General features: G+C 34.6%; 1 protein-coding gene across 3 annotated transcripts in view; it reads left to right on the plus strand.

The window, feature by feature from the left end:
• LOC146532390 (netrin receptor UNC5C-like) overlaps nt 1-14,284 on the plus strand; it is a 106,200-nt gene that overhangs the window by 45,650 nt on the left and 46,266 nt on the right. For all 3 annotated transcript variants that reach the window (XM_085196094.1, XM_085196093.1, XM_085196095.1), the window contains exon 3: nt 5,303-5,878. In XM_085196094.1, coding sequence (XP_085052220.1) covers nt 5,303-5,878 — 576 coding nt within the window. The remainder of the gene's footprint in view (nt 1-5,302; nt 5,879-14,284) is intronic.

Genomic DNA, 14,284 nt, shown 5'->3' on the forward strand with positions numbered 1-14,284 from the left:
ACGGCAGCGCCCCCTTACTTCTAAAGTGGAAATAGAATCCACAATCTATATTGTTAACTGCCACGCTTGCGAAAAACGACTGGCACGCTATTGGTATACTATTTGCCTACGAAAAAAACGTAACAATTTCTAGTAACTGATTTTTTACATATTAAAACGTTAGTACCATCAGTATTAACTGCAACTATGAAAGTAATCATATATTTAAATGAACCATTAACATACGATCTAATCAACTTATTAAACCCAAAGTATGTAAGTTACAGTAATAGCTGTAATAAAAATAACCAAATTAGATCTGGTCACTATTATAAGAAGGGTTTATGATTGTACTCAAAAAGCGAGCGGTTGTATTCGATATCTAAGCTGTTCCTTCATTTTATTTCATGTTTCAAGCATCACTCTTACATTCTTAGATAAAAATGTGTGAGTAAACCATTAGATGGTTTTTATAACTAGCAATATGGTATAAGTAAGTAGTTATTTTTTTATATTAGTTTCACGCTATATCACGGTAGACAGAGGGAACCTAACTTTAAGACACTCCATCTCCAATTTTGAGACAAGGTGGTGACAAGATCAAGGAATTATGTCTGGTTATATTGATTTATTATTGACTATCTTGTATCGTGTGGCTATGACAAAGAAAGCAGGTTCGATTTCCACTTATAACAGATTCACAAGAGAGAACATCACAGACTGTATACTATCATCAGTATACTAAATGAGCTTTTAAGCTTTGCTCATTTGAATATTCATTAACATTTTAATGCGAGTTTCTCTAATTGAATTTCTGTTTATCTAATTTCTGAACTATCAACTGTGGGAACGTATGTATATTCTTATTACGCTCTCGGGCAAAGTAGTATTAAAGTAAAAGTGCTTTTTATAACAAATTCGTAAAATCTCGTCAAATCTTTTTTTTTTTTGCTTCACGCGTTATCCCACAATGCAGGGGAATCTAATGTCAAGATTCTTGCCTATTTAATTTTTCATCCTAATCGCGTGGTAAATGGTAGAACATAAGGTATCGAAATGATAATTATATAAATATAGCAGTAGTTTCTCTATGTAAAGAATATTCTCAATCAACAGCAAAGCATTCTTTCTCACGTACTTCAACTAACATGTGTTTGTTCAAAATAAACAGCACTAGAACCATATCATGTGGCTAACTATATTATATTATAAGAGGCGATCGCAGCGCAGTGGGACAGAGTCTGGACTGTAAGCACGACGGTTGCGGGTGCGATTCCGACTAACGAAATAAAATTTGCAATGTCACGAAAATTTAGGGGAAAATGGGGTGCGGAGTGTCCTAAAATGAATGAATACCCTGCTATATACAGGATACAACAAAAAAAACAAACAAAATAAAAAAACCTATAGAAATAAAACGACAATATACTTACTACAGTAAAAATAAATTTATAGAACACATCATTAGCCCCAAGAATTCCTTCACAACATTTAACATATGCCTCGCCATGTCGTGATAAGGTATTTCTTCATTTGCATTCATTCTTTTTGGTCCAAAAGAATTTTAAAACTACAAAAACATTTGAATGAAACGTCAGTCACGATTGCATTTTTGTTCTTGTTTTGGGGATATAAATTAGTTCTTTAAATGAGATGTTGACTGTAGTCAATTCTTTTTGCCCTTTGAAATGTTGTTATTCTTTTTTGGTTAGCTAAGAAGAAGATTTATTTGGTTAATTATTATTTGAGGCCGTCGTGGTGCAGTGGGACATCGTCTGACTATGCCTCGATGGCCTGATTATAGTAGAATTATTTTTATTTCCCCACTTTAGCAAACAAAGCGCAGCGTTAAGTTCCGCAACTAAATACACGATGTCTCTAAACTTGGAAGGAAAGTTGGGGAAAGGAGTGTATTATTGTTCTGTTTACTTTTTCTAGATTGTTAAAGAATTTAGTAATAGTTAAAAGATTGTAATGCATCTTTTGTGACGTTAATTCGTCCGGTCGTCGTTTAATTGATTATTTATCTCTACTCTACTCTACTTTACTTTAACAAGGCAAAACCCCGCCGTTGTGTTCCGCCACTCAACACGCAATGCCTTGGAAAAGTCGGCAGAAACTGGTGAACAGAGCCTCTTCGCACTAGGTTCCCTACATTGCTGTATGCGGAATACAGCAAGGAGGGCAGTGAAGCTGATGATGATGATAATGCTTGGAAGAAACCGTAAATAAAAGTTAGTCTAATATATAACCACCATTGCTCTAAATCCATCATATCTAACGGATTTAACTTACATATTTAATAGCTTAGATATGTTATGTGCGCCTGGTATTCAATAATCTTTCATCTTTAACAATAAGTGAACGTTGTACATTAAAATGATGGAACGGCTGCTATTACAAGCGCCGTAACTGTTGAATCTGGTAGGCACGTTGATTGATCTTATGGACTACCGATGGCCGTTTTAAATATTTATTATGGGGGATTATTCAAAAAGATTTTTTGTGAAATGAAAAACAGTTTAAAAAGCATCAATCTATCTTCCGTTCTACACAATATCTCTAAGAATTTCTTCGTGATTATAAAGTACAGGTTCAGGATTTTGCAGTGAAATAGTATTTATTAAATTATATCTAGTTTTTTCTTTGATATTCCCATCTATTAAATCCTATCATATTGTTTTACCACTTACACAATGATATTGCATTTAATCACCCAACTTTATTACCAAAGCTAGCCATATCAGAGTAACATAAAACTATTACGTACGACAATTGTAACAAAAATATTTCTCCAATCGAACTTCGAACTCTCAACAACTATTTCCTCATTCCAATATCTCCACCATCAACAGTTCGGAATATCGACATGATATGCATAAAATTTGATTAATTCTGTATTATTGACATTCCATTGTCCATACCTAAAAAAGTGTTTACAAAGTAAATAATCGATCTACAAAAACATATAAAAAACTGATTTGTTACTCACCAAATAAAAATTGAATAGACCACACACGTTACATTATTAATATTGTTATACAAAAAGCTTACAAAAATTGAATATCAATCGCAGCTGGAGGCTTAACAGTATATTGTGTGAATGAATTTACTATCAATTTTCTTGTCAAGTATCCACTCTAATGGTTCGAAATTTTCTAAGCAAGTGTAAATTTTATATGAGTTTTATTAGTAGTGGGCAATTTCTATCTTAGAGGAGCTTTATTGACATTCTTATTGAAAGTTAAGTATGCGGCCCCAAGATGGGCAACGTGGTTGGTCCATCATCAGGTAGTCCTTCGGCTTGTTGACGGTAGTAGGCTCGTAGGTCACGGTATGGTTTTATCAATAAAAAAAATATTGTTATTATTTTCCAGAAAAACTACTATACGGTATATTATGTTGAACTGGCACACTAGAAACAAAGTAAGGGTTACATAGGATTTCTCTATCCTGTGGAAATTAAAATTGTTTTAATCTTAACTTTCTCTTAATATAAAGTTTGAAAGCGCAGCACAAAGCTCTGCTACATAACATGCTTTCTTATTGATTTTTGAGCAAAAAGTGGAGGACAACTGTAACTGTAGCAAAAGAAATAAAAAAATCCTGCTACTAAAAAAAATTATATTGATCATACTAATTCAAAACTAAGACCATCATACCTTTATAGGGAAGATACTTCCACTGAATCACTAAAACGAGTTTCATCAATAACCTTGACAACACTATAATTTCTATCGTAGAAAGAAACTTGTCCGACCCAAATGACGAAAGAGCACACGTGATAATTGTACTGAACCAAACGTTAATTGAGTTAAGAAATCAATATCAATAGATATGAAGAAACAAAACCTGATGTTCATTAAAAATACATAATATTAATTAATTTTGACGGAATTTTGATTAAGTGTCATACATTTGTATGAGTGTAATCAAAAAACATGGGAATTTTATTTTTTATATATTTTTGACACTTCCAAATGATTGATATCTAATTAGGATTAAATTGTTTAATAAATTATAAATTTTATAGTTTATCATAATATCTACGTTATATAATATTAATATAAGGCCAGTCGTGGCGCAGATGTACTTACACACTTACGCGTTAAACGAAAACAATTCAACATGCAATAACTCCAGAATTCTGAGGAAAGTAGGGAATATAAGTATCTTAATATGTGTCTTAACATTAGGTGCCTACTTCTTACCCTGCTGTGTGCAGGATACAGAGTGAAGCTAAAAATTCTATACAATAACTTATATTTACGCCATACACATGAAGAAACTTATTATGTCTCTGTTCTCGACTACCGCCTTCTAAATAAATGATGCATAATGCAATGCAAGCATGATAGGGCCTAATGAGAAATGTGAGAAATAAAAAATAATCATGTAGTCGTGCTTAATAAATAGGATATGACTAAATTAAAAATAACAAAATAATACTTTAACGACATTGATACAGTAGCGACAAAATGAGAAAAAGGCTCTCAAAACAAATCTCGTTAAAGAAAAATAGAATCGAGAAGGAAATAGCGTTCGGTCCCTACGAAAACGGAAATAGAAATACACTGAACGGAAGTAAAAGTAATTATGTTATCCTCGCTTTACTCTCGCGGGCTATTTTAGCTATGTCTCGTTTCAAATAATAATACAATCTACAATCTAGTATTACTGTCAACGCTACACCGTCACGAGAGTAGCGGCCTGATAACGAATCCTAGCGAAATTTTGACGAGGGTTTAACATGACTTAAAATTTAAAGGATTTTCAACTTTGTCTTATAAAGTTTAAGGTTGTTGAAGTGTTTTGCTCAAATATTGGTACAGGGAGCAAACAGTATCCAAATATCAGCTATGTTTCACGTGTAAACAGGCGTGAGTGAGGCGTCAAACCAGGTGCGGACTTTTGAGCGAAATCGATGCCTGTACCCAGGGGACGCGCTATTATCACAGTTGCCGTTTATTTTACTGTCACTGTCGAATTAATAATAGATTCCACAAATATAATGGATCGTTTGAAATGGAGAAAGTTATTTTCGATTGTTTTTATTTTGCCGAAGAAATCTTTGTTTGTTCATTGAGTTTCGTTTAGGGTTTCGTTTAATAAGATTTAATTTACATTGAACAGATTATGTTGAGATTTTATTGGACATTTATATTTGCTATGCTTTGACTTGTTATTTTAACTCCTAAAGAGCAAAAGAAATAAAATAATCGTTTTATTTAAATAACTTGTTATAACCTCAAAAAATATTTTATGAGACTCGTATTTGGATTCTTAAGCATTAAAATATAAATTTTCCTTTCCATTGTTACAGACGAGCCAAGCTCTACAGAACCAGAACAGCACAGTACCACACCCCCAACTCCGGCAATCCCATTACGACCAGAATACGCTCATCCAGCTGGTGTAGAAGCTTTAGACCCTTACAATTCAGAGAAGACTAACCACCAGCCTCATCACAGAGACTATTTAGAAGAAGACTATGATCATGACAACCACAAAGAAGATGAACATGAAAACAGAGATGATACTGACGAACTACCTTCCTTGTCGGGAGATCATCTGCTACAGAGTTCTACGGATGATCTACCAATGTTCTTATTAGAACCTCAACATGCTTATGTAGTACGAAATAAACCAGCAATGCTCAGATGCCGTGCAGCTAATGCTTTACAAGTATATTTTAAATGTAATGATATCCGCTCGGTCGGTAGTACACAGTTCGAGTTCGTAGACCCACAAAGTGGTGTCAGAATCGTTGAAGCTGAGTGTAACGTAACGAGGGATCATTTGGAGGAATATTTCGGGGAGGACAGATTTTCGTGTACATGTCACGCGTGGAGCAGCCGCGGTGATATTCGTAGCCAACCAGCCATAGTGGAATTGGCATGTAAGTTAAATATATTTTTATATTTACTTTTATAGACTTAGTTTATATTTACATCCTACAAGTTATGACCACATGGTGTAAAATAAAAAGAATAAACTTTTTAATTAATTATAGTATAAAAATTATAATAACCGCTCATAACACTCAAAGTTTTCATACCAATTTCCCTTCAAAAATATTACACCGATCTTCCACCAAACAACTTCCGCCGAATTCTTTGAAATATTTCGTCAAGCACCTAATATCGAGAAGCACGTATAAAACATCAATAGTGATAAAATCATTAAATATTATAGTTCTAAAATTCCCATTTCCGCATCCAACTGGGCGTGGTGTAGCATTTCATCGAAACTCATAATTTGAGTGTTTCCGTTGCCTTATTTTTAGCTAACCTACTTTTACCGTTCGTTGCAGTCGTCTCCGAGGCATGACCGAACCTCTTTAGCTATGAAGTTCTCAGCAATATTTACATTTATAAAACAGTTGACTGACGTATCTTATTTAGTTTTGAATTTTTGTTTATTTAAAAACAAATTTTAAGAAACATCTGGTTGAAATTTCCTTTGGTCAAAGAAGTTCTGGAAACTCGTGGGAGGAATAGAATAAATAACAATAATAATTGACTTCTCAGGATAACCTTTATTATTATTTGGGGCCGTCGAGGCACACTGGAACAACATCTGAATATAAACGTGGTGGGTTACATCCTTACTCAAGGGAATGGATAAATTAAACTTTTAAAATTGAATCTAAATAGATAAAGATTATCTTTCAGCTTCACGCTACGTACCTAGTGCTAAGACCTTATATCTTGTGCTATCTGCCAGATTTCATGACATTGTGTGTTGCGTAGAACGAATGCGGAACTGAACGCCGTACTTTGTGGCACATTTGTAGGAAAAGCAAATAATTATTTTACCGAATGGTAATCGAACCCCACAAGCATAGCATTTACAATCATACCCACTACACCATGCTGGCCTCAAAGACTGAAATCATAGAAAGAAATGCTTACTTACTTCAAAATTAACATAATTTCAATACACGAATTGCATTTCAAGTTACGTATTACTAATGCATCGAGAGGAAATACTAAAATTTTAAAGCCGGCTCGGACAAAGTGCCCTTAATGCTTCTATTTATATGAAAGCTTTAATCCTTCGAAGCGCTGTATTAGTACATGACTTTACTTCATTATGATAATAATTGTACTTCAGTTATATAAGTATGTATATTGTTTTAAATGAATTAGATTTTTCAATGTCAGAATAGTTTATTTTTTTGGATTTTCTTTAGAATAATTTTATTTTTACGCATAAAATCTGTTATGCATACCTTAATTTACTATTATATAAAACAATTGTAATAAATTCCGTCAGTAATAAATTAAATTCCTCTGTAATGTCTCTTCTTTCCGCTAAATCAGCAATTTTAGGAGTTTTTAAGCAAACTCGGGGAGATGATAATATATGAATCCTTTTTGATCTCTCTTTTTTATTCCGCTACTTAACACGCAATATCTCTAATATTAGGAGCAAATTGAATCACTACAATTCAATATTAGATTTTAGACATTAAGTATTGTTGAAAGGCGTAGATCAAAACCATGCTATACCTATTATGTCACCAGTACAAAAATAAATAATTCCTCCCTGTACAAATGGAACCCACGGCCCTCGCGTTTTTAGTTTAATGTTGTCCCTCTGCGCCACCGCGGCCTATGTCCGTTCATACTTGTATATCTATATATAATCTTATCATTATTTATCCGTGGAGAACGGAGTGATGATCATCACCCTGGTAAGTGAGCATGGATTTAAAAAAAATCCTAAATGTGGAAATACTTTTTTAAATAATACAAAATATACTGAGGCCGTCGTGGCGCAGCGGCACAAGGGTGTGACTGCGACAGTTGTGAGTTCGATCCCCGCACGAGGAAGTGAAATATTTATTTCCATTTCTTCGCTCTGGTGTCGAGGCTAAGCGCGGCGTTGAGTTCTGCCGAAAATTCGGAAGAAAGGGGGGAAAGTAATTTCTTAGCACTAGGTGGGAACCTAGTGCCTACCCTGCTGTGTGCGGGATACAGCGTGAAGCTGACAAAATATACTATTAAACATAGAGCTTATTGAACTTAAATCTCACTCGCGGTAGAATCTCTAAACAATTCTATATAAGGCTTCAACTGACATCCATTTGTCTTGTCAAAATAAATCCAAAATTATTGTAACTATATGGAAATGGACGTTTCACTAGACGTTCGTGAGATATATTTTGGTTATTTGCATAATATTGTAATATATTATGACCAAGTTATGGCAAAATAGATTTACTTTGAAGTGAAGAATGTAGTGATATAACACTACTTATTATAAATGACTGATATTAATAACCTTGTATTGTTGTGTACCATAAATAATTACTTAATATTTCATAAGTATATAAATATTGCATCAAAATTGCATAACCAAAGTGCAGCATTACGCATGAAGTTATAATGACAAAAAAATATTTTGAAATATATGAGTAAGTGATCCCGGAGAAATCAGTGAGAGCCGAGTGATATCTCACAAAAAGCTCTCATATTTAATACACTGTAGTGTGTTGTTATATATTAATACCTATTATATCATATAGAAGAATCAGACTTTACTCAACTCCTATATTCGATAACGAGTCAAGTAAAACTTTTAAAATGCTTTCAAACTTTAATGACAGAAATAACATTGCCCAACGAAAGTACCTCTTATGGTGAAAACGGCTCTTTATTTTACGAATTCTATTAAAACGGACCTCGATTAAATTCAATCTAAAATAGTAATAAATCTTCTATGCATATTAAATGAATGTCGGAGTAGGCCGTTCCTTAGATTTATGTTAAACGTAATTTAGTGTATGTATTTAAGTGATTTTGCAAATTATTGGTTTAAACTATTAATATATGTTTTTTTGGGGTAGTTTTATGTTTCCGCATATAGCAAGATAATAGGGAACTTAGTATGAAAACACCCCATTTTTCAATTTCCGTACAGTTTTCCACACATATCGAATAACGTAAAAAAATAATATTATTTAAACAACCATTCCCCCAAGTCGAATCGAACCCAGAACTATCGAATTTACTCCCACTGGTCCACTGCACCACGACAGGCGTATAGTCCTACATATAGATAAACTTTACCCTACCCTGTGTGAATTTTATTCAGGAAATGAAACGTTCCCTAGATTTATGGCCTTACGAACCCCGCTACCGTTACTCACTTATCATTTACGCCCATCAACCGTTTTACGTTTTAGTAAGAGTTTTTTAATGTATTTCTTCATTGCATTTTGTGTTTTAAAGTAATTAAAATTTTATGATCCTGCCGATGAGGAATTGAAATATGTTTGAAATGATAAACGTAAGGGTTGTGGCTTTGAAGAGTAACAGGAAACATTTCTTAGCTTCACGCTGTATCCCGTACAAAGCAGTAGGGGGAACCGGGGAACCAAGTGTTCAGACACTCCTCTCAATTAAGACACTTCCGTCCTTCACTTTCCGTCCATTCTTAAGTCAACGTTAACGTTGTAAATGGAGACAGGAGAGATTTAAAAAAAAACATTATATTTTGTTAATTATTACACACCTCTTCCCGGAACCCAAAAAAGAACATCACTAATACGTTATAATAACCACTTAAGAGCACGTGTTCCAAAACTTAGTACAACACTAAGTGAATTGCACGAAACGATTGTAAATCTTTATATAGAAGACTTAACTGTGACACTTTTACATGTAGTATAGGCGTCGTTAATAGAAACATCGGTACTTGAGTGTATTTAAAGCACTAGAGAAACAATTAAAACTGTCGCGATAGAAATTTAGAGGCGTTATTATACGTACGGCTCTACAATTATTTATTTTGTCTTTTTTTGTATGTGTGTTTGTACTAGCTTTTATTTAGAACTGGTGTAGTGAGTTAATTAGCAATTAGCTTTTACTATAGCCTATTTACCTACCTATACCTTTGTGAATATATGGGCTATTTAATACAATCGAACTAGTTGGTTCTAAGATTAGCTCTACTTCAGCTTAATAATATTAGTGTATATATGGATTAATATTTATATTAAGTTGCTAGGCAAATGGAAGAAGACGATTTGGACACTAGGAGCCTACTGTAAAGTGATAACGAATAATAGAAAAAAAACTAGTACCGTACCTTGCCGTATCGAATGACCGGAATCAATTACTCGTCACAATATCAGTGTCATTCATTGAACATAACGCCTCGAACTATTCGCTTAATTACATCGTTTGGCAGTTTTATATTATTGTGTTGTATTTGTATAATAAGATTATAATTAATTTGATATTTAAGAAATTTTAGGCCAGTCGTGGGGCAGGGGCACGTGGGTTCGATTTCCTCTCGAGCAAGTATTGAATATTTTCATTTCTTCGTTTTGGTGTCGAACTTTATTCTCATTTCCCTGCTTTAGTAACAAGAGAAAGCGTGGTGTTGAGTTCCGCCACTCAACACGCATTGTTTCGAAACATTGGAGTTGTATTGTAAACGGAGTGTCTTGACACTACTTGACAAATTATACGAGTTACAGCCTGAATTTAAAAACAATATCATTACGCGAGTGTCGATCGAACCCGCAACTATCGTGATAATTGTCTAATACTATCGCATTGCAACGTGATTCTATGTAAAATAGGGCTCTAACAAGATTTATAAATAAATTTTACGATTTCAATAGTGTTGTCATCAAATTCGCTACATTTATATTGTCTGTTTGAAGTTTACGTTCGTTGTTGAAACTTGTCGGTTACTCGACACTGAACATTTGGTAGCGTTCCAACACTTGGTTTATTTGTAAGAGGTGCTTGCTCCTCATATTAATTACCTTTTAAGTTTCATATGCCCGTCGAGGAACAGCTGACTGTAAATATGGCGATTGTAGCTTTGATTCCCATCATAGGAAATATAATATTTTCATTTTCTAGCCCTGATTTTTCCCATCATAGGAAATATAATATTTTCATTTTCCAGCCCGTTTTTCTTATACTACATAGTAGATAATCAGGGGGAAACTAGTATTAAGACTAACGTCCTTATAGTAGTTTCCCTTTTAACGTCTTATTTCGAGACATTGTATGTTATGCAAGTTGCATTTCCCCGAATGAAAATCGAACCCATAACTGCTTTGTTAACATTGAGACCCTGTCCCACGACGGTATTTGTTCTGTTTATTCAATTTTAGGCGATTAAAGAAAGTTTTGTAAAAACACAAAAATATTCATACATTTCTATTCTTATATTCCGCTTTTATTTTTCTACGCTACTGACAAGGGATTTGGGTTAAGTACACCTTCTGGATATATTAAAATAAAAGTCCAAGCACACGGCCTAACTAAATATTCTACCGACTTTTGTTGTTTCGAAAGGAATTTTAATGAAAATTTAGGCTTACATTAAATACAATAACAATAAGTTAGTAATTCTATATTAAAAAAATAATGTGATATTATAGAGACCATCATGGCACAGAGGCAGAGCCTGTAAACAGACGGTTTTGGGTTCAATTCCCAATTAGGGGAGTGATATTATTTTTTTAACTTGTCAGTTTGAAAAATTTTGTTCTGCCACTAAGCACGCAATGTCCTAAATTCATACGGAATGCGGATGCGAACGGAGGGTCCATTGAGTACTCCTTGCTTATTTATAGGGACATATAAAACTCTTCGTTCCTAAGTAACTGACACAACGCCAACCACAACTACGTAGAGCAAAATGGAGCACAGATTTTCCGAAATTTCTGCTTGAACAGAAGAGAACGTTTTACGTTTCATAGTTCACGCAAGCGAAGTTACAAGCGGTTACCATATCTCCTACATGCGGGATATTAGTGAACCTGAAAATACCATCTGAAAATACCATGAAGCCGTCGTAACGCAGTGGCATATGACTATGAACGCCACGGTTGTGATTTCAGGGGAGTGAAATATATATGAACACGCAATGCCTCCAGAATTCGGCGGAAAATGGGGAAAGGAGTGCACTGGATTACCATGTTCCGTCTGCCTACACTGCTATGTTCGGGATACAGCATGAACCTAAAAAACAACCTAAAACATTCGCCACAAGTGCAAAAATGTACGGTCGGAAGCAGATGTTTGTTTTTGCGAATTGTAAGTGCTCGGAAAAATAAAGGATTCGGTGGCTAATAATTTATAGTGTCATGGATTTATACGTTGTGACTTAAAATGCTTTTAATAAAGTCCGCTTACGATTTATAACATCTGTCCCGCGTGTCTTTTACAACTGCGCGTAATTTGTGATTTCTCATTAACCTACTATTTATAGATTATAAGGCCTGGGATGGACGTTTGTCGGGTGATTCTTAGGTGCTTGACGTAATCGTGGCGTGTATGTGTTGGTTGGGAGTTCGATTCATTGTTGAAGTAATATTTAAAACAAAGCAATATCACCGCGATTACAATCCTAGTATTGGGCGCGACTGTAATCGCGGGTGGAAACCTACTGTTATGACACTCTGTTCCCCACTTTCCATCGAATTCTGAGGGCATTACGTGTTGAGTGGCACACCAGAGCAAGAAATGAAAATATAAATTTATTTCATTTCCTCGAGTGGGGATTGAACCCACAACCAGTCGGTTTACAGGCACACTTTGTGCCACTGCGTCACATCTGGCTTCAGTTTCTTATATTAAGTTAAAAAAAAGCGTATCAAAAGTTTTACGGAAAGTGGCCAACTTAGTGTCTTAAAATCAGTTTCCATTCTCAATCCTTCAATCAATGCTTTGCAATTACAACAAACACCAATACAAAACGCCAAAGCCATAAGCTCCAACCTGAAAACCTACCAAAATAGGGTAGCACGAACAATTCCGAATTTCATCTATCACGCAGAAACAAAGGTTTGTCCGTATGTCCAAACAATAGCGTACTTGGCAAGTCTCTTTTAAAACCGCCACGCAAGCATATCAGCGCATCGCGCCGGTCTAGTAGAGAGTGGAGTAATGGAGCGTGCACCAGATTTATGACTCCGCTCAGACCACTCACGAGTGCGAAATGTTCATTTTGCACTACGTTGAGGGAGTATATTAGTTTTGATGGCGTTACTTGCGAAATGTTTGCTTTGAAAAGAATAGTTTTAATGTAACCGCGATGATTAGGGGTTCGATTTCTGCATATGTATGTACTTAATAAAACATGGATTACATTGAAATTTTGATTTTGACTGTACGCCCAGTGATTGTAGATATGGATATTTTAAATATTAAATATTTCAGATTAATTTTCAATTTTATCAAAAAGGCTACAGACAAACGAAACATAAAGACAGACACTCACACTGACAAGATCCTTTAAGGGTTCCTTTTTTATTTTTACGTACGGAACCCTAAAAATATTAAAGACACTATTATCCAATTCTCTAAGTAACCAATATAGGAAAATCGAATACCCTTAATCAACGAATAGCCCAGAATGCGACAAAATAGCGGTTAATTTTTTAACGAACACCAATTATCCGCCGAAGGAGGAATGCTCTATATTATATAATAGGTCTTCTTTATTAAGAGTGACGTGGGAAGGCATTTACTAGCGCAATCGATGAGCAGACGCGGTTATTAAATTTCTATGTTAATATAATTTAAGCTAATTTTGTCGTTTCCAATTTATTTTGTTAAAATAATTGACGTAGAAATTTAGGAATAAATTTAGGTACCTATTTACTATTTTCTTGATAAATTTAACTTTAGGAAGAACGATATATCCCGCATATAGCTGGGTAAATAGAGAGTGCATAGTGTTAAAATACATACCATTATTCTTCCCCATACACTTTCCAAAACATTGCGTCTTAAACGCGGAACTCAACGCCGCGCTTTCCCCCGAGCGGAGATCAAACTCATAACCGTCTTGATTACAGTATAATTAAATAGCATATTATATGCTTACAACAAGGCCTATTTAATATTTTTATTTTCTTGCTCTGGTAACGAGGCAACATGGAATTCTTCAAGAATTCGCCGGGACGTGTAGAACGAAAGTGCCGTAATGGAAACGGAGTATCTTAATACCAGGTTCCCATGTTACCCTGCTATGCGCAGTGTATAATGTGAAGCTAAAAAAAAAGAAAATAATGTACTTCCTATCTTCACGTCGCACCAATCTCCTAACTTCCCACAGAACCCACCGATTGTATGATTGTACAAATAATAATTATTCAATTACTCAGCTTCCATACAAATTGTGATATCATACATAACGTGTGTCATACATACATACATACATATATGAATTGATATTGACGTTTGATCTCCATACCGTGGATTACTTTGTTCGCTATTAATTCTGACGTATGCGGGCACCGATCTAATTACGCTTATAGTATTAT

Source organism: Heliconius melpomene, chromosome 13 (genome assembly GCF_056956725.1).
Source record: "Heliconius melpomene rosina isolate 202511_hmr_F chromosome 13, ASM5695672v1, whole genome shotgun sequence".
Lineage (NCBI taxonomy): Eukaryota > Metazoa > Arthropoda > Insecta > Lepidoptera > Nymphalidae > Heliconius > Heliconius melpomene.